Source organism: Pituophis catenifer, unplaced genomic scaffold, assembly GCF_029215685.1.
Source record: "Pituophis catenifer annectens isolate HBS135680 unplaced genomic scaffold, rPitCat1.0.hap2 SCAF_1, whole genome shotgun sequence".
In the NCBI taxonomy this organism is placed as follows: domain Eukaryota; kingdom Metazoa; phylum Chordata; class Lepidosauria; order Squamata; family Colubridae; genus Pituophis; species Pituophis catenifer.
In genome coordinates this window covers 149867526-149889294 of record NW_027256881.1, presented here as the reverse complement: position 1 = coordinate 149889294, position 21769 = coordinate 149867526, and the positions used below count along the sequence as shown (strand labels likewise).

General features: G+C 41.4%; 1 protein-coding gene across 1 annotated transcript in view; it reads left to right on the top strand.

Annotated features, from left to right (window-relative positions):
• The window catches only part of JAG1 (jagged canonical Notch ligand 1), a 60443-nt gene that overhangs the window by 16899 nt on the left and 21775 nt on the right, over positions 1 to 21769 (top strand). Inside the window, exons 4-10 of the mRNA XM_070933060.1 lie at positions 8868 to 9122; positions 12685 to 12745; positions 17616 to 17746; positions 17981 to 18100; positions 19263 to 19376; positions 20453 to 20566; positions 21647 to 21760. Of these exons, the coding sequence (XP_070789161.1) occupies positions 8868 to 9122; positions 12685 to 12745; positions 17616 to 17746; positions 17981 to 18100; positions 19263 to 19376; positions 20453 to 20566; positions 21647 to 21760 (909 nt within the window). The remainder of the gene's footprint in view (positions 1 to 8867; positions 9123 to 12684; positions 12746 to 17615; positions 17747 to 17980; positions 18101 to 19262; positions 19377 to 20452; positions 20567 to 21646; positions 21761 to 21769) is intronic.

Below are 21769 nucleotides of genomic sequence, written 5' to 3'. Positions count from 1 at the left end.
TGCCGTCACGTGATATTTCACAATGTTTTTTCCCATTCGCAGAGCTGGGATGGGCATAGCCTGCGCATAACGCATCCAGCCCGTGGGCCGCCAGTTTGACACCCCTGGACTAGAGGAAAAAATGGCAGCATATAGGTCACCTAAATAGGTGACAGGTATGTTGCAGAGATAGAATGAGTAACATCTGCAGTCATTCTGGCTTTTCAGAGTTGGCAAATGCAGTTCAAGGAAGAGATGAAATTTTAGAGATCCTTCATATTTGAAGCAACATGATGTTCTTAAGCTTGCTCTTGATTTGGAGATAAAAACAAATGTCTTCCTAGGTCTTGCTGATTTAGGCAGATGTACATCACTACTACCACCACCATTCATATTTAAATCACATGTATGCCTCCTCCAGTTAACACTTAGTTGTATTCTAGTTCTTTTTGGATCTCCCTCTTCAAGATAATACTCAGCTTTTTCAGACTGCTGCTTACAGACAGTTCCATTGGTAAACATAGGTTACATCAGAGCAGGGGTGAAATCCAGGAGGTCCTGACAGGTTCTGGAGAACCGGTAGTGGAAATTTTGAGTAGTTTGGAGAACCGACAAATGCCACCTCTGGCTGGCTCCAGAGATGGGTGGGAATGGAGATTTTGCAATATCCTTCCCCTGGAGTGGGGTGGGAATGGAGATTTTGTAGTATCCTTCCCCTGCCGCACCCACCAAGCCACATCATGCCCAACAAGTCACGCCCACAGAACCAGTAGTAAAAAAAATTGGATTTCACCGCTGCATCAGAGTGATTCAGTTATGCTTCCATTTCACTAAACAGCTTTCCTAATGGCTATGAAATTTTTAGGGTATTTCTTTTCAACCTTGGGGGAAAAAACCCTAACTTCAGGAATTGTTATTATCCCCTTATAATTGTAATTGATGGGGGATAATGCCTTCTCTAAGAACACCTGGTGTTGTCTTGAGTGAAATGCTTCCATTCATCTCCAACTGTGTTTGCTTCCTTTTTTGAAATTTACATAACTCTGCATAGGAACTATCATATATGAATGGATAAACTTAAAAATGAAACAGAAACACCCTTTTAAAGGGAGGAGGAAAACAATTTAACGACGAGTTCATTGTGCAGGGCTGTGCTTCTCATTTCTATCTAGCCAACCTTAAATATTCCTTTCCCAAAATTGTTGTGAAAGCTCTCCTCCAGAGAAACGTGCTTGCTAACATTTACTCATGGTATATCTTACTATGGTCAAGGTTTCATCATTGGTTGGATGTTCTCTTCTGCATTGCCAGGAAAGGATGGAGAACACTTCCATTACAGAAGCAAGTGCATTTTGTGGATGTTGAAATTAGAAAATAGAAGATTGGCCTTAGCATAAAGGCATAAAACAACATATGAAAGAGAAATCATTCTCATATAGGTGTTGCCGCATTAACTCTACTGGAGAAACTCTGCATTTGAAAGAAGCTCTTGTTTGCTAGAAGAGCCTAATTCTTTTCATTCTGCATCTTGTACTATCTCTTTGAATAGATCTCATCTTTATTTCATGAAACAGAATGTCTGAAGCTTCACAATGAATCCTTTATTTGTTCGAACATTCTGGAAGCAAAGTTTTTCACCAACCCCCCTTCTTAAAAAAAAGTTACTTAAAATCCTTTTTTTGAAAAGCATGTTTGACCACATCCAGATGGAGCTTTGCACTTATTCATGAGTAAATTTGCATAATTGATTACAATGGTGACCAGGCAATGGAAACTTCCTCCTTTCAATATTATGTTGGTTATCTGCTATTGCAAAGTTTTATTAGGTCTCGTAGAACTTTATGATGAATAGATTAGAATGCAATATTGTAATGGCAATTGATTCATAATTTACATCTGTTTTAAAATAACGGGATAGATTAATTCATGTAACTAAAGCATTTTAAATTGCTTTTGGAGAAACACAATTTAGACTGGATGACAATACATTTATCTGTCCTAAGTGAAGTATTAAATATTTTGTGGAAAATTTTAGAATGCTGTTCCCTAAAGCTAAAGTCCAGAAGCCCTATTAATGTCAGATTGAAGAGCAAACATTCTCAATTATATTTCAGTGCTGAGCACTTCTATCTTGCATAGCTAGTAATTGAGATAGATTACTGGAAGAAGTAATCTTAACATACCTGGAAGATAACTGTCTAGTCTGCCATCTTGTTTCTAATAACGTCCAGTCAAAGCTTTCTGAGTGGCTCACATTCAGCAGCCCTCCACAACAAATACTGTCTTATTCAAGTCCGGGCGAGCCTTGAATCTGTATAAATTCCAGGATCTCAAAAGAACGATAGGAATCTTGTTACCTTGATGTGCTTTCCAGATATGGCATATGAAGAGCTTATTGTTCTTGAAGAATAAGATTAGATGCAGGTATGGAGTGGTTATGATACATAAGCAGGTATTCTATTGGTCCTTTCTCTGAAAATAGATGTATGACAGTTTTAAAATACTTTCTTCAGATGTTCTTAGATGGGAGCTGTCAAATGTACTAAAAGGATAGGCAATCTAATGCCTGCTAGGAAATCAGCTCAACAGGGGTGTCAAACTCACGGCCTACAGGCCAGATGCATCCCACCACGCCCTCAAATTTTAGTGGAGGTGGGAAAAGTGATACATCGCGTGACGACAATGTGACAACATGAGTTTGTCACCCCTGAGCTACAATGACTATAATGGGATTTGGCCTACAAATAGTTTCAGTCATGGTGCATAGGAATTCTGGGAGTTGCAATCCAAAGTAGGCTGTAAAAGACTGGGTCTGAAGATAGCAAAAGTCATTGGGTGGTACCATGCTGGTTCTTTCAAAGGACCTGAACCTGTAGGACTGGGCATTCCTCCTTTGGAACATATCATGAACATCTCCTTTTAAAGGACACATCAGCAACATAATGAAAGTTAACAGGAATTCTTCCTAAACAAGGCTGAGATAATACATATGAAAATTACAGGTGTCTGGAATCTTTTGCGAGATTGGAATCTCTTTGTTGGAATGAGAAAGTTCAACTAACAACTTAAAAGAATGCATTCTGAATAGTGTTAGATATTGTCAGCATATTTTCTAATAATTCAAGCAGACCTTAGGAAAGCGTTTTGAAGATAATGTATTGTCCAGTTCTCCCTATCCTAATCTTTATAGTCTTTAAATCCAAGACTAACACAATCAAAAAATGTATTCCATTTTCTGGATACTGTTAGATGGGTAAAGATGGCCTTGAGGATTGATTTAACTAATGAATGTTATATGGTAATAATCTTATGAGCTTCTGAGTAGGAATAGCTTCCTTATTTCAAATTTAAGAGGCTGTAGCCTACTTGCTTACCTTAACAGATAGAAAAAAAATCTGCACAGCACAGCTTGAGCCCTTTTTTTGCCCTAGTAACAATTGATTGCCAAATGTGTCCTGGTTTAACAGTACAGAATACCTTCTTGGAAAATTCTCGAGAGGGAAATTGGATTTTGATATCAGAAGCTGAAAGGATCTTAACAGCCAGGCATCCCACTACAACAGAGCAGATTGTAGTAGGTAGATTAATGATCCTAGTCACTGGTGAAATCCAATTTTTTTTACTACCGGTTCTGTGGGCATGGCATGGTGTGGCTTGATGGGCGTGGCAGGAGAAGGATACTGCAAAATCCCCATTCCCACCCACTCCTGGGGGAAGGATATTGCAAGATCTCCATTCCCATCCCACTCTCGGGCCAGCCAGAGGTGGTATTTGCCAGTTCTCCGAACTACCATATTTTCTGGCGTATAAGACGACTTTTTAACACATGAAAATCTTCTCAAAAGTCGGGGGTCGTCTTATACACCGGGTGTCGTTCTCCTGTAACCAGGCAGACCAGCCCGAAAGGCTCTGGCAATCCAAGCTCTGACGATCCCAGCTGAGCTGCCTGCTAATCAGGCAACTGAGCTTGGATCGCCAGAGCCATGTAAAAGGAAAAAAGTTTTCCCCCTCCAGCTTGCTTATCTTAGCTGCTAGTGGCAACGCTTGCCTTGCTTCGCTTGCCTGAATCCATTCCATCAGCAAGCAACTCCCTGCCTGCAATCAAGGAGGCAGGGAGTTGTGGACTTCAACTCCCAGAATTCCTCAGCCAGCAAAGCAAAGCTGGCTGAGGAATTCTGGGAGTTGAAGTCTACAAGTCTTAAAGTTGCCAAGGTTGAAGACCCCTGTTCTATTGGGTAAGTTTTTTTCCCCTTTGGGAGCTTTAAAAAAAATAGTTAATTGGGGGGTTTTTTAGTTGTTCTTTTTTAGACCTAGCCATTTAAAGTTTAGGAAGTTTTAAATTAAGCTTTCATATAAAAATTAAAATAAAATAAAATAATATTTGTGCAGCTTTCTGAGATTTAGTGTGTTTCTGTAGTGTTTCACTCTAACTACACAAACACACAAAATCTCACAAAGCTGTATATGGAATTTTGTGTGTGTAAAGTGTGAAAGTTGGGTTTTTGGGCTTTTTGTGGCTGTGTGAGGCTTGTTGCAGGGGCCATTTTGGGTCTAGCATAGCTGCTTTTACATTGTGGGTGAGCCAGTTGATGTTTTTTAATTTTTATTTGGTGTGCGTTGGAAGAGGGGTAGTCTTATATGGCGAGTATAGTCCAAACCCTTTATTTTAACAGGAAAAGTCGGGGGTCGTCTTATACCCCCAGTCGTCTTATACGCCAGAAAATACGGTACTCAAAATTTCTGCTACCGGTTCTTTGAACTGCTCAAAATTTCCACTACCAGGTTCTCCAGAACCTGTTGGATTTCACCCCTAATCCTACTGTGTCTAAACTACCTGCCATTTAATGAAGAAAACAACAATTTATCTGTGGATCTTGACTTGCCCAAAACAGTACAAATACATTTTGTAATGAGTTTAGGCAAAAAATATAATTCTGGACACCTTCATCCCCCTTCTCTTTCCTACATTCCTATCAGTGTCCAAATGCTTTCATTTTTTTCCCTCTTCTCATTTTGATTCAAAGTGTAAGATTCCAGCGTGGTCAGTGGCAAAATCTACAGATCGCTTTCTCTCTAGGCAGGCAGGCTTTTTTTTTCTCCCCACTGTCTGCCGCCATTGGATTGCTAGTCATTAACCTTCCATTTCTGTGGCTTAGTAATGGCAGGTTTCTCAAGCTCTGAACTAATTTTCTTTGGGTACAGCAAGCTGCCAAGGTGGGAGTGGAGAGAAGGAGTAAAGAATATGTGGAAAATCCTACCACAGCTGGTTATGTGAGTGCTTGTTTTTTCCTGTGTGGTGGCTAATAACTGCCCAATGATGTTATGATATACTAAGGTGAAGTAGGGGGAGCAGAGGCGGAGCATTTTACACATACAAGTTGTATTCCCCTTGTCTCTTAAGAACTTTATGTGAACATAAAGCTAAGTCTGCAGACATAGAGGTCATGCAGTTGCTAGCAGCACGCTCTTGCGTCCATGGATAAGGGGACTGTTGCCTTGCATGTGTGAATTGGCCCTACAGGTATCGTCATTATTAGGGAAATGAAGTGTGCAACAATGGGCCTTTATGGTGCAATTTACATTACAAACTGCCCTGGAACAAATATTTTGAAAGCTGTTAGTTGAATAAGTAACTAGGTCTGTGTTCCCAGCATAACTGTTCTCAAAAGAGAGGTATGATATCCTTGCAGGAAGCGGTTTTTAAATACAGCATTAAATCTTGACTGTATAGTATTATAATATCAGTTTTTCCACCATGTCTGTAATAAGCCAGTAAGTAGGGAGTGAACATGTAGTTACTATTAGTTCAAGATTGTAACTGAAGATAAATTGTAAATTGCCGTATTTCTGTCATAAAAGAATAATGTAGTTTGCTGAATCTTTTTGCTGAAAATCCATAATTCTATATTTTATTTATTTATTTATTTATTAAATTTTTATACCGCCCCCTCTCCCGAAGGACTCGGGGCGGTGAACAGCCAAAATTAAAAACACACAATACAAATATTAAAATACATTAAAACAGAATTAAATTATCTTAGGCTTCTCCAATTTAAAACCCCATTACCCATAAAATTCACCAATTAAAAATTTTTTAACCCAGCCCGGCTTGCTGAAATAAAAACGTCTTCAGGGCCCGGCGGAAGGTCCGGAGATCCGGGATTAGTCGTATCCCTGGGGGCAGCTCATTCCAGAGGGCGGGTGCCCCCACAGAGAAGGCTCTTCCCCGGGGGGTCGCCAGCCGACATTGCCTGACAGACGGCACCCTGAGGAGACCCTCTCTGTGGGAGCGTGTTGGCCGGTGGGAGGTTATCGGAGGCAGAAGGTGGTCTCGTAAATAACTGGGTCCTAAGCCATGGAGCGCTTTGAAGATGAGAACCAACACCTTGAAGCGCACTCGGAAGACCACCGGAAGCCAATTATATATTGTATATATAATACTCATATCCAATGTAACTACTTTTCCCAAAATCATTTGAACAAATAGATGAGCATTCAGCCAAAACTGAATGCAAGTCCAAATCTTGTGCATAAGTGACCCCGTCATTTTAAACTTCCATTTTTGAATTTGTTAAACTAATGTTTTAAAGAGGTGTAATAATATTCTTACTCTTTATTTCAATACCTCCGCAATATTCTTTAACTCTCTATTTTTTTAAAAAAAAAAAACCCTGCAGATTTAGAATTGTCTAACTTAGCACTTCTGAGCTGATAATAGTTTGAAGGCTTCTAATGTGTTTGGGTCCCATGGTGAAATCAGGACAAGTTTTAACAGAATATACTGCTATTCCACATTTCAGTTGCAATTTCTCTTGCGATAACTCAAATGGTTTAAAAGCTTGATTGGCATTTACTTGTTCAGAAGTATTAATACCTCTATTAGCCCATAATTAAAACAGCCTTTAATGCTGGAAATAGAACTGTGGCTAAAAATGGAGCAGAGCCTCTCCCACAATATCAAGTGGGATCACCTAATCCTCCCTGAAGCTCTTATATGATAAAAAATAATAATAAACCAAACAAGGAGGCTGTTTTAGTAACATAGCCGTCAACCTGAAATACCTGAATTGACTTTTGTCCTTTCTTATAACTTCATGGATTACATTTTTGCCATGGCTGTTCTGCAAACAAGACTAACTTCAGAAATGATTTGCATACGGAAGTCCATGTTCAGTTTCTTCCAGCTGAAGTATTTCCCAGCTGAGCTGGAAGAAATGTTATGACCCGCCCTAGACAGCCATGAAAAGTTGTAATTCACAATACTAGGCTAAATAGGACTATCATCATCTAACTTAGTTTAAGGCTATGGAATATATTTATATGCTTGTTGATGTTTTTAGTCCGTGATCTGGTTACCAATATAGCTGAAGGGAGCCTGTAAAAATGGCTTCTGTTTCAGTATACAGTTAGAATATTCATCTCTTCAAATTAACTTGTGTATATATTAAAAAAAACTGGGAAGATTTAGAAATAATCTTTACAAAGTAGGCAACCACGAGTTCATATCTTTCTTTTTCATTGTTGTTCCAAAACACATCAAAACAAAAATTATGATTTTAAAAATTGTATCTTTAAAAAAAACTGCTTGAGCTGATTTGTTCTTTAAATCTGTCTTGCTTTATTGTCATTAGCCCTGCTGTCACCTTATTTATATCTTGACATTATTGCCATCTTTTTCTCTTCCCTCTTATTTTCTCTTTCCTTCTTTCCTCCCCCCCTTTTTTCCTGAATGTATTAGGCACCTTTCCGTGCCTAGATAAATTTTCATGCTATATCCCAGAGCTGCTAGCAAGCAAGTCTTATGGCAGTGTCAGATAACTGAAGTCACAAGGCTGGACTACAAAGTGAAATACCACAGATCTATAAACAATGTTCCACAGTAATGTGAAATTTTCAGGTTTTTGGGTATACCCCACAGCAGTTGAGGGCTTTCTTTCAGAACTAGGATGAGTTTCCTAGAAACCAACCCTTCCTTCAAAGAGATCATGGAGAAATCTTGTCAGATTATCTCTACCTTCATTTTTCCAATTTAGCCCTTTACATGTCCACGCAGACCCTGTGAATTCATCAGGATTACTCACAGTTAAGTGTGTATATAATGACAGCTTACAGTAGCTTGAAAATTGGCATCTAAAAAGATGAATAAATATCATAACTGGCTTTAAAAAGTTACTTGGGAAGGTGAGCAACCATTGCTTTAAAGTTGCTTAGACCTGTTTGTCTGGAAATTTTTGGCACGGGTTTTCCAAGTCCAAATAGGTTTTGTTACAACATTTCTACTGTATATGGCCCAAAGGCTTTATAAATGCTATGCAAAGGCTATCGGGTTGTTGGATGAATAATCAGAATAAAGCACAAGACATTGTAAGTGGGTGCTGAGCTCTTCTTGTTTGGAAAAGCTGTTCCAGCCTCGTGCTGCTGTCCTAATTGTTGACCATCAGTTGGTGTTGGATTTTATCTTCCACTCCAGATTTAGAGTTAAGTTTTTTTCATAAAGCATGTGTTTTCTAGCAGCACTTTCCTGATTCATAAAGTTCATTTTATAATTGTTTGGTTTAATGGATAGAATGTTGTCAGCACAGCTGGTACAACTGAGCAACGAGGCACTGTGTTAGGAATAAAGAGTTTATCAGATTGTTTGTGTATAGTGTATTGAGAAATGCTAACCAGGAGAGCAACAGCAAAGGATGAAGTAGTTCCAAATTTCTATGAAAATGTATGTTTCCCTGTTGGTGACACTTCAATGCAGGCTGGTGCTTCAAGACTTGACAATGTTGTTACATTAACTTCCACATCTTTCACTTTTGGAGGCTACTTGGGTGAATTAACACTATAATTGAGGTCCTCCTAAGTGGCTGTTCCATTCTTACTGATTTTTCCTCTTTCAGGTGCAGATAGCATTATTGAAAAGGCATCACATTCTGGGATGATCAATCCAAGCCGTCAGTGGCAGGTCTTGAAGCAAAATTCTGGAGTAGCTCATTTTGAATACCAGATCCGAGTCACCTGTGATGAACACTACTATGGTTTTGGGTGCAACAAACTTTGTCGACCAAGAGATGACTTCTTTGGACACTATACTTGTGATCAGAATGGCAATAAAACCTGCTTGGAAGGCTGGATGGGACCAGATTGCAACAAAGGTTTGTAATACCCATGATCTGTTTCTTATATATCCTCCACTCCCAAATTCTAGAGACCAAAAACGGTTATCTTTTTAGGCTAACTAAACATCTGCTCAAAAAAGTAGTTTTGCCATAACTTGGCCAAAATTAGAATATAGTTTTATTTAAAAATATTTTAGGCTGACTTTTTTGGGTCCAAAATTTAGATGGCTTTAGACGGAACAAATTAACAGTCAGCACAGTCACAAAATACTATTATTATGGAAATAATAAAAGGGACATTAGACCCATTAATGTAAAGGGCAGCTACATCAAATCACCTACAGGAGTGGCTATGTTTTGGGTGATACCAAATTATCTAAGGCGATTAAAATACAAGGACAACAAAAGGTCTGAAAGAATATCCCTAAAATAGAGGAATAGGCAATTAAGTGACCAATGTAGTGTACGCTAACAAAAAAAAAAAAGTTCTAACTTCACATGTGTGCTAATGGAGTCAGATTCAATCATGAATGACCAGGTAGAATGATTACAGATGTGGTCAAGAGGGTTCTAGGAAACATCCAGTTTTTTTTTTTAATTGCTGTGATTAAAGGCAAATTCCATGCTGGGAAACATGGAGGAATGAACAGATACTGTAATTAAGTTACCAGAAATGTAATGTCTTTATGGGGAGGTTACCTTTGAATGTTATATGCAGTTTAGTTTAACTCAGGAGGAAAGTGGTAGGAAAGGTAAAATATTTGGGGTTCTTTTGCTCAGAAAAGGGTAAGCAAAAGAGACACAAGTATATAAAATTATGTTGGATGTAGAGAAAATAAATAAATGGAGAAATTATCTTCCTCTGTTATAATCCGAGAAATTAAGGTTAGTTGACGAAATTGAATGGTGAACAAATCAAAACAGATAAAAGAAGTACCACAGGATCCAATCTGGGTCAGAGGAGGGCTCCAGCACAAGTCCGAAAGCTCAGAAGACAAAACCTCTGGTCCCGGTGACCAACCCAGTTTGGATCCTGTAACATTATCCTGGGACACGTATATTCGCCTTCATTCTAAAAAAGAAGTACTGCTTCATACAAGATGCAGATAAACAGAACAAGTTGCTTCTGCAAGCTGTAATGATGATACCAGTTTAACTTGTTTGAAAAGCGGATTAGATCAGTAAATGAAATTTACTTGCCCACAGTGCAGTTGGCAAAATGCAGATATCACATGAACCAACCTCTTTCACCTAGTGATACAGCCATCCTTGAACAGTTACATTCCCTACCAGTGAAGGTTCTAAAAGGATTTAAACAGCATAAAGCCTGTGTTACAGCAATCCAACTTGGACACCACTAGCGCATGAATAACTGACTTCTCCAGGGAGAGTTGCAGCTGGCAAAACAAAACAAAACTCCTTAACATTGCTGCCTAAGCTTTCTCAGCTAGTGATATATCCAGGAGACCTCCCAAGCTGTGTTTGTATTTAGTTTAATAATGCATGATTATTTTGTGAGTTGTGACTTCCATTCAGTACCTCATATGACTTGGTCTAACGTGGCCTCTTGGAGGTGGTACTGTGCTTGTAGATCCTCACTTAATATAGGCCATTAGGCCAATTTCCCTGCCCAACTGGGCTGTATGTGTGAGTGAGTGAATGAGAAAGAGTGATTGTGGTTTTTTGGAATACTTTTAAAAATATTATATACGTATTGAGCTGCAAAACAAAACTTACGCTTCTTTATATAGCCAAGAATGCATCTGAGGGCTATTAGGCCTCTTTTTAAATAAAATAAAATAAAATAAAAATGGTAGTTTTCCTTCCTTCCTGGAAGAAGGATAGTAGTAAATTATGTGTGGCCCTTTTACAACCTGTGGACTTCAACTCCCAGAATTCCTGAGACAGATTGGCTGTCTCAGGAATTCTGGGAGTTGAAGTCCACAGGTTGTAAAAGGGCCACATTTGCCCACCCCTGACGCAGGATCATAATTAGGGGTTATATCCTCTATGTCAGTCATTTTGTGAATGAATGAGCCCCCTCCCAGTAGCCATCTTCTAGCAAGCACCCACAGGATGTCCTCAACATTCCAGACAGAGGTGACCATTAGTCCCCAGAGCCTGGGGACGCCTAAACAATAGTGTTCAGCATGAAGGTATCATGAATCATAACCAAATGTGTCCTCTGTTTAAAAAGCATCCATAAGGATTATATCTCAATTGTGGAGTGTTTAACTTTGTCCAGCACAGTCCCAGGTATAAGCCGTCAGATTTCCAAAACGGAGGAGCGGGTAGCAGAGTGATAGGGAAAGATGGCTACCTGAGCTCCTGCTACTAACCAGAACAGAAGTGAATTTTGGGGTGTCAATTTAAGAATGTTTTGCTCTTAAGACTTCCATCGGTTTGCCTTCTCTTCTCTAGTTTTACTTTTTAAGAAATCTTTGTGAGAAGTTTTTTTTGGAGGTCTACACTTGCTTGCAAATCGGGTAGAGTGAATTTGCAATTGGACAGGGACTCCCTCTGTGCTGAGACCTCTGATAAAAATGACCTGTACTCTGATACCTGCAGCTGCCATTTAGGCTTAGCAAATGCCTCCAGTCCAGTGGCTCCCACTAGAAGGCCTTTGGAGACCACATTGTTGCGCACATCCAAGAAGAGTGTGGATTGCCTGTGAATGTCTAAGATAGCCATGCCTGCTTGCTTTTTGGCCTTACCCACCTCTGGCATGCACCCCTTTCCTGAAAGTTAGATATAATTTTGCTTGATTTGAAAACAATCCCATTCTGAGTCTGGCACGTCTCCCATTCCTACTCACAAACATGCATTAAAAAAAACAAAACCCCAAATTCCTTTGTTAATGCTAAGAAAGCAAGTGAAAGACCCTTGGTTGCTTTTCTGTTCTGTGTTGGTTGTGGTACTATCAGTGCACTGCCAATCATCAAAACATTTCACTGACGGAGTGGGTGAAAGGTGCTTTTATGCAAATGATTTGCAGCTATAATACGTGAGTGCCTAAATGTATAGACTAAGTTGAGAGACAGAAAATGCTGCAGGCCAGTAAAGTCTTTAGAACTCTCAACATTGGGCTCATGTAATTTTGTTAATGAAGCTTTCACCAAGCAGTTGGGACCCCTTCTTTGTAGGTTGCTAGCATGAAGCAATTCAGTTTTCTTTTCTAGAAGGCTTCATTCAAGGGCCCCACTGCAGTGCTGACTGGGCTATTAAAAACTTTCCAGGGGATTCAAGCAGTGGAGAAATCCAATTTTTTTTACTACCAGTTCTGTGGGCGTGGCTTGGTGGGCGTGGTGTGGTTTGGTGGGCGTGGCAGGGGAAGGATGCTGCAAAATCCCCATTCCCTCCCCACTCCTGGGGGAAAGATATTGCAAAATCTCCATTCCCACCCCACTCTGGGGCCAGCCAGAGGTGGTATTTGCAGGTTCTCCGAACTACTCAAAATTTCCGCTACCAGTTCTCCAGAACCTGTCAGAACCTGCTGGATTTCACCCCTGGATTCAAGGTGCAAGAAATGTTACTTTGTGCCTTTATTTCTCCTAAATTTCCTCTCTTTTTAAATTTCTCCATTTTTTCTTCTTTTCAGCAATCTGTCGTCAGGGTTGCAACCCCAGACATGGTTCTTGTAAAATACCCGGCGAATGCAGGTAAAAGCAAAGAAATCTTTTCTTCCTTAAATGATTCAGAATTGCTGTAAAACTAAAAAGTAAAAAAAAAAAAAAAAGCGCAGGAGTTAGCATTAGGGCAGTCTTGATGTTTAATTTCGAAGCAAATATTCTCGACCCCAGGGCTCGGGAAAGAAAACAATGTTTTGGGGAGATGCCTTGGAAAAGCCTGTTGCATGTAAACATATTTCTTTTGGGTCCGGAGGCAGGAAGTCAAATAGATTGTGAATCTTCTATTCTGAATGACAGCTAAACTCTTGGCCCAACGTTAGTGTGTAATCCATTTACTTACTTCTAGTAAGTGTAATTATATGACTGGTTTTAGCTTTCGCCATCTCCTCCCCTTCCCCCCCTCCTTTCCCTAACGTTTCCCACCAGTAGGCACAAGTTGAGCATTCTTGAGATGGGATTAATGCCTCCTCCTTAGGTCCTCTGCTCTTGGGAGCCAGACTTCAGAGTGATGAGAGGTTAATAGCTTGGATGGAATCTTGTCCGTCCGTAGATCTTCTTGATGAGGCAGAGGGCTGCTGTGGTTCTTTGATGTCTCCTTTCTTTTCTGGCAAGCAGACAAGGTTGGGGTGAGTGGTAGGTAGGGAGAACAGCTTGCATGTAGCCAGACTCGGAAAGCCAAGAATGATGATTATGTTGTATCCTTGAATTGGGTTTGCATTAAGGTAAGGCTGGCGAGTATTATTGGGCTAGGAACCTTTGCTTTATAACGCGTCCTTTCTTTCTGGAGTAATTGGCTGCCTGTGTTTCAGGCGCAGAAAAGGGAGCTCCTGAGACTGGTAGGCAGAGGCCCTCCAGAAGCTGGCTGTGTAATCAGACATATTGTGGGGTTTTTGGTTTCTTCCCTAGTCTGACTTCGAGACTTGGTCACCGAAGCCAGAAGCATTTGGGGAGGTCAGGAAAATCTCTGGCCTCAGGGAACCGCTTGAGGTTTGGAGGTTTGCAAGTCGGAATCCAAAGGATAGGTTTATATTCCAAAAAGTGGTGGCAAGCACAGTGAAAAGGGGGTCAACCAGACCTCGTCCTTCCCCTTCCACTGGCAAGCATTGTGCCCAATCACATCACACCAAGCCAACACACTCCTTCCTCTTTCTTAATCTCAAAGCCAATCAATTCCCTGCTTTTCTCTCCCTGGTAACAGCTCCCACCCCATTTGTGTTCTCGAGTTTTTCGGAAGAGGAGTGGGCCACTGCTAATAACTCCATAAGTACCTCTCTTGCCCCTCTGTAGAAAAACAGGACTATTACTTGTAGCGGTGGGGGGGGAGAACAACAATGTCTGGCAGCTTTCAAGCCTTTATTGATCCGTGTCTGCTTGGAGAAGATCCTGAAAAGGAAAGGAATGTACGGGTAGTTCTCGATTTACAACAGTTCATTTAATGACCAAAGTTTCAACATTACTGAAAAAAGTGACTTATGACCATTTTTCACACTTACGACCATTTCAGGATCTCCATGGTTACATGATCAAAATTTGGATGCTTGGCAACTGACTTATATTTATGATGGTTCCAGTGTCCTGAAGTCATGCGATCAACTTTTGTGACCTTCTGACAAGCAAAATCAATGGGGAAGTCAGATTCACTTAACAGCCGCGTTACTAACTTAATAGCTGCAGTGATTCACTTAACAACTGCGGCAAGAAGTCATAAAATAGGACAAAATTCACTTAACAAATGTTTTTTTTGGCAACAGAAATTTTGGGCTCCGTTGTGCTCGTAAGTCAAGGACTACCTGTCAGTGAGGCTGCCAATTGGTCACCCCAGGAGAGCCCTTGTGCAGTACACAACATTCATTCAGCAGCAGTAGTAGGAGACTCTGTGCGCTCTCGGGGTCCTTGCTCCACATTAGAAGTGGCTTCCACCTTGTAGCTGCCACAGTATTTGCAAAAAAGAGGAATCTGTCTGGAACAGGACGACCCAAGCATGGTTGCTTTCCTGAGGGCTTTCTCAGTTGCAGGAATGGAATATGATTATGTCGGGAAGAGAAATGCTAACTATGAATAAGAATAAGAACTGGAAGGAACCTTGGAAGTCTTCTAGTCCAGCCCCCTGCTCAAGTAGCGAAGACCCTATACCATTTCAGACAAGTGACTGTCCAGTCTCTTCTTGAAAACCTCCAGTGATGAAGCAGCCACAACGACCGAAGGCAATGAGCTTGAGTGCCCTTCCCCTTTCAGCCATCAGAGCTTTTCTTTGAGACTCCTTCCACGAAAGGTGGTCCCTATCCCAGGGCTGCCTGGAATGGAGGGAGGTGGGCAGGGCAGGTAGGCCCCATCCCGTGCCTTTGTTGTGGAGACATTGCTGAAAAACAGGCGTGCCTGCTTTTTAAAAAAGGCAAGGAGTGAATGGACCCTTTTACACAAAAATAGGATCAAAATCAATCCAAGTGGTGCTAACAGAATTATCCTGAAGAGAAAAGTGGTGAGATTCTTGCTCTCTGACTGTCTCTCCGTGCAGACTCGCCCTCAGTCAGCCTGTCGTATTTCTTTGCCCTATTTTGGTTGGGCTGGATCCCAAGAGATGCACAAGCCAAAGCAGCAAAAGATTTGTGCTTCTGTCATCCAGCTGAATGTGCCTTAGAGGGTTTGCCTGCATTCCTTGCTAGCCAGAACAACAGGCTTTGTTTCCAGAGTTCAAGCCTTCCTGTGCCTCTCGCCTCCCACTTGCTGCCCAGACATGCATTATTGCCCTTATTTACTTAAGGTGCAACTTTCCCACACTTCTTTTTTTTAATATATATATATATAGTACTTCCAGCAGCAGAGCTGCCCTTCCTGATACCCCAGCCTCAATTATCTTCTTGGACTCGGGGAAAACCAAACTATACGGTGTGTTTTTTTTCCCACTGGGTTGGGATGAGTCATAGTCTGCTATGTTACAGATGCAGCCGTTTAAAAATAAAAACCCAGCCAAAGCTGCTTTTAAGACCTAAAAACAAAAATGTATAGAAGTTTCTCTCATTCTCGTTAGAAGCGATGTAGAGCCGGAAAAAAAAAGACCTGATCAAGATGAAATGGGCCCATTTTGTAAGCCAGGCTCTATTTTTGAAGCATACAATGGCTGGATGTACGTTAATGTGGAAAAGGCCTAATAAATTCCTCTGCTAAAATTAGCCTGGCTTCAGTTTGGCTTGTTTTTTTGGAACTGAACTATCAAGATGGGCCTTGCCTAACATTAAAAATAAAGTAGGACTTTTGGAGGCTGGTTTTTTTTCCCCCCCTTTATGCTGCTCTGTGTTGAAGCTGTGTGTGCTGCAAGAGGCTGTTGGCAGTTAACTACAGCGGTCTGTTCTGGAAGTCCCTCTTCCCCAACATCACGTTCTCCTTTCCAGCACTGGCTGCCAGTGATGGGGCCTGTAGTCCAAGCTTTCAGGCAGCTTTTTGTGAGGGACAGGAGAGAAGCCGCTATAAAGCTTTTGTTCTGTGCAAGGATTGAAATCTGTCTTTTGTCCTTCTGGGCCTTCTTTATTCAAAGGGGAACTTCCATTTCCTCTGCTCTGCTGCTCCCAGAGAGGATCCCACAGTCAGGACTTGAAATACCTGTTGTTTTCAATCTATCAGTGGCATCAAGGCATCTGTCTCTCTCAAAGCTGCTGCTGCTGTCAAAAAAAAAAAGATGATAATTAGGGGGAGTGGCTTTCCATTTGAGGTTGTTTTTTTTTTTAAGGAGAATTGAAGCATGATATTAGCGCTAAGTGATTAGCTCCCCAGTCATATCCCTGTCATTCTTTTCCCCTCATCACAAGGCTGTATGGCAGGGTATTGCTTTGAAAATCAAATGAAAAGGCTTGTTTTGGAAAGTTAGGTCCAGTGGAGTTGAGTAATTGCAGTTGATTGTTTCTTTCCAGATATTGGGCATGATGAAATGCCTTTTTTTTTTTTTGTTCACTTACAATTTCACACTTGCAAATTTTTCATTACCACCTCAGATAGTACATTTTATTTTATTTATTTTTTAAAAAAATTGACAGTGCCCTAGTGCACAAGGGCTGGAACGCGGAGGGAGACTGGCTATTTGGATAATAAATGATTTTTCCCAGATTTTGTTGTTACGTCAACTTGTGTTGTAGTACATGTTTGTTTGTTTTAAACTTACATACGCCTTTGAGCCAAAGTTTAAATAAAATCATCATAGAAGTGGGGTCCCTTTATTGAGCTATGTCTGGGGCAGCTATATCAACCCCCCCCACCCCATCCCTTTCCTTTCATCTTGTGTATGGAAATATCAATTATCAAATGGAAATATTGCTTTAGAACTTCTGTTGTTATCTGTCTTAAAGTGGCTTCCTTCTCATGTCAGCCTGTGACTCCTAGTAACTGCATAGTGCATACCCCAAACAGTGGTACATCTATGAGCAGAGTTGTGAGCAAAGGGAAACCTAGTTAGCTAGCTGCTTCATCCTGCTGGGCTGTTTGCCTTTCTGCTGAAATGTCCCTAACCCCTTGTATTCATGAGGGTCTTTGGATAATTGTCGCTCCTCCTGACTCATTCTTTTCTCTTTTCACCCTGATCCCTTTCTCTAATCCATTTGTCAAGGCCCAGAGATTGATCTCTTGTGTCCACCCACCCACTCTCCCTCCTGCGTTTGTGTGAGCTTCAGAATAGCATAGAGTCTTGTTTTCAATGGCTCCACACTGAGCCTCCCAGAACAGTTATTCTTTTGTACAAAGGCTGCCTTTACAGACCTTGGTTAAAACTATTTGTTTACAAGAAGCCACCAAATAAGTCTCAGAAAGAATGCTGCCATTAAAAAAAAAAACAGGAAAGCAAAACTTGGACTTTCCAACCGCTGGTCCTTTTATTTCCTTTCGGGATATAATTCCAAGCTCTCTTTCTTTGAAGGTGTCAGTATGGATGGCAAGGCCAGTACTGCGATAAATGCATTCCACACCCGGGCTGTGTCCATGGCACTTGCAACGAACCGTGGCAATGTCTCTGTGAAACCAACTGGGGTGGCCAATTCTGCAATAAAGGTAGGCTGGATCTAGGAGGAGCTGTGAGGGGGTTGGAAATGCAGATAAATATCATGGAGGTTGGGATGGTAGGTAGAAAGTGCACTTTGGCCCTGCTGGCTTTGCTCCCTTATTCTGCTTATGAGCTTGCTGCCATCTGGTTGCTTTGTCTTGGAGGATAGTATGGCAGAGGACACAAAACATCTGTTTTGAAACCCTCTTATTCATTCTTTGGCTCCTGTTTATCCCTTGCAGATCTCAACTACTGTGGAACTCACCCGCCTTGTTTGAACGGAGGGACCTGTAGCAACACAGGCCCTGACAAATACCAGTGTTCCTGCCCTGAAGGCTATTCGGGACAAAACTGTGAAATTGGTAAGAAATTCTCTAGGAGCTACTTTGTTGTATTCAAGCACCATGCCTGCACCCCTAGGGATTTTCTGGGCAGTACAAGAGATTGGGGGGTGGGGGGAGTGCAAAATTACATTTCAGTACACAGTAAGGAAACAATGGTTCTCCAGAACTTCAGATTCCAGCTTTCATCTGGCTTACCCAGGATGGCTAATGGCAAGGATAATGGGATCTGAAATCTAAAAGAGCTGGAGAAATACCATATGGCTTCCAGTCTTGAGGAAGTCAGCCACAACCATTATTTTCATGTGTTTATTAAAGGTTAATTCCCATTAAGAAAAATTTTCTTGTTATAGACACATGGATGCATCAATTAAAATATAAATACAACACTGAAGTACTAATGTAGTACTAGTATAGTAGTAAAATACTAGAATAATACTGGCACTGAAAATGTTACTTAGTTGGGTAATGAAATGTCTGCAATATGATGACTTGAAATTTCTGGAGAAGGCCATTGCCTTGAGTGGATCTTTTGGAAATGCTCACTAGTCACCATGCAGTTAAAATCAACTTGGTTCAGAAATGTGTGGTGTAATGAGACAACTGGTAGGTGTGTTTCCAAACCATCCAATCCAGATAACACCCTAGACCAGATTTCGCCAACCTTTCCAGCTTTGCAGACCAGTGAGAGGGTGGGGGGGAAGAGAGAGGATGGTTCCGTCCGAGCAATAGGCAAGCGCCCATGCGCAGCTCCATTTGTGTGAGCGCTGGGCACGCATACCCGCCGTTCGCACAAATAAAGTGCATGTGCCCTCACTGCTTGTGCAAGTGTGGATGTGCATACGTGCTCGCCCACCACTTCCGTGCCCCAGTTCTGAACAGCTCAAGGCCCAGTAGTGGGCCATGGCCTGGGGACCCCTGCCCTAGTCCTTGAAGATGGCACTGGGAAGAATGTGTGATCAGGAAGTGTGAAGTGGTTGTTGAGAAGTGAGTCAGTGGTCTCTAGCTTAGTAACCTGCCATTGGTTTCAGGGTAAACCTGGTAGCATTCAAAGATGGGCAGAGTATTAGGTCTACTGCAAGATGGAGGAGCCAAAGGAAGCAAGGAATGACTTTGAGGGTAAGAGAGGTGGTTCACCTTGGCAGCTTTGGCTAAACTGAAGGGAATTCTGTTCTTGCTGCAGCGGAACACGCCTGTCTTTCGGATCCTTGCCACAACGGAGGAAGCTGCCTTGAGACCCCTACTGGATTTGAATGTGTTTGTGCACTAGGCTGGGCAGCACCAACCTGCATGCTTAGTAAGTGAATTGGAATGATAAAGCTTTAACCTCTCTCGCCTCCTTAAGCGTCACAGAAATTTCCAAGTGGTTCTTCATACTACTGTCAGATATCATGCCAATTAACCAAAACACAGGACCAGTTTCTACCTTTTAAAGATTCTCCGTTAAGAATTCTTAAATCCTTAAACTGTTTGTTACTCGTACACCTTGCCCAGTATTAACTGCGAGGCTGGAAGAAGAAAACAAGAGCATGTTCTTCTGTCTTACATGTGTTATCCTTTCAGTTCCAGTGTCCATGGACAAGTAAAAAATTGTACTTCAGGAGAGATTAGAACTGCAGTTAAGGACAGATTAGAACTGAAAAGCAGAGCTGGGCAGTACTTTGTCATATAATCCCAGAAAAGATGTTTTGGAATATGCAGGAATGCAAAGGAAAATAGAATGGCACTGTTCCTTGTTTATTAAAATTATTATAAGGAAAATTATTATATTAAAATAATGTGTACAGAACGTTCCAGGTTGGTTGGGGAGATACTAGTGTGTGAAACCCTGGGGAGTCCCATTTAGGGTTAAGAGTACAAGGCTGGAAGGATTGAATTGATAATAAAACAGCGCTCTGTGTTTTCCTGGGCCCCACTTGAACTTCTCCCAAGTATAAATTGAATTCATTGGAGTCCTTTTCAGGCTTGAGCTTCTAATCTTGGCACTTAAAAAGCAGGACAGGAATGTTTTTTTGTGAATATCCATGAATGAATATTTTCACTGGCATTCTGGCTGGAGTAGTTGCCTCCTGTTTGAAGACAATGTGAAATTGACTAGTGCTTTTTCTGAAGGCTATTAACGCCAGATAACCTGACCAATGTGAATATTCCTGGAGTTTTGAAAGTTTCTTCTTACCAAAATTCATAACTAATGTTTAAGGATGCCGGAGGCACAAAAGAAAGCTGAGGGGGCAGGGAGGAATGGAAAGTGAAGGGCACAATATAAAAGTTGGATATTTCCTTTGGCATACAGCAAAAAGATGCACAATTGCTAATATGTTGATCAGATGATAATGGCCCTAACCTAAGGCTAAATAAATCTTTTCTTGGCAGATATTGATGACTGTTCTCCAAACCCCTGTGGGCATGGAGGGACTTGCCAGGATCTAGTTGATGGATTTAAATGTGTTTGCCCATCTCAGTGGACTGGTAAAACTTGTCAAATAGGTATGTATGATGGTGAGAGATGTTATGCCTTGAGTTTATCAGGGAAACCACAGGTTCTTCTCTTCCGTGGGCAAAACTGATGAAGGCAGCTTCCCAGATATGATGTTCAGTCTGTGGAAATTGTTAACTTTCATAATATAACAGAATTTTCATGCGTCCCCGTGCATTACGGAAGGAAATGTCAGAATATCTGAGCCTTCTCATTATATGAGAAATTCAGATATGGCTAATCTGGGAATCTCTGGAGTTGCTTGAATTCAGAGGAGGAGAACGTCCTTACCATTTTCCCAAGGACACAAGACTAACCTGTGCAATTATCTTAGCCCTTCCCATCTCCCTGCACGGGGGAGGTAGGAGAGTAGCCCCCTTTATGCAACTCTTGAGACTGCTTGCTTATCTTGGGATCGGCTGCAATGCATAATTGGCTGCTGTGAAGGGCAAATATTCCTTCTCAAGGCAGTGCATTCTCCTCCCTGTTTTTCCTTCTCTTTTGGCCTCGTGGGAAAGTCGGGGCATCCCACCAGCCTTATTAACTCATTCAACCAGGAGAATTTGCAGCTGCATTCCAACCTCTGGCTTGATCCTCGGAAGAATGAGTCCCCTGCACTTCGAAGGCCGTGTTTTAATCCCAAAGACTGGGGATGCTCTATTCCTTAGCTAATCTCCATTTCACTCACCTCTTCCTGCCTCCCCCTTCCCTTTTAAAAGTAATTGCTCTTAATCGTGGGGACCGGTGCCTCAATGCTACTGATGCCATTGTGAAAAATCAGAATATGCTTTAGTGATTTAAGCACAGGACTAGGCAGCCTGGTGCCGTTCCTGAAGTTTGGGACTGTATTTCCTCTAGTTTGTGATGACAGGCTGCGGCTGCTGGGAGTTGTATTCCCCAATGTTTGGAGGGCATCAGGTTGCCTAGCCCTGAAGTTGTTCTCCTCTTGCTTGTGCAATCCGTGTAATCTTTCAGAGTCTGCTAGCTTTTAATAAACATGGAGTGCCTGCTGTGAAAACAAGAGAGGGGTGTGCTTTCCTCTTTCACTCTACCCACAGCTGAGCATTGAGCAATTCGTTTTCTCCTTTCAGATGCCAATGAATGCGAGGGCAAACCTTGTATCAATGCCAATTCCTGCAGGAACCTGATTGGTAGTTATTACTGCAATTGCATTGCTGGTTGGACTGGCCAGAATTGTGAGACAAGTAAGTGTG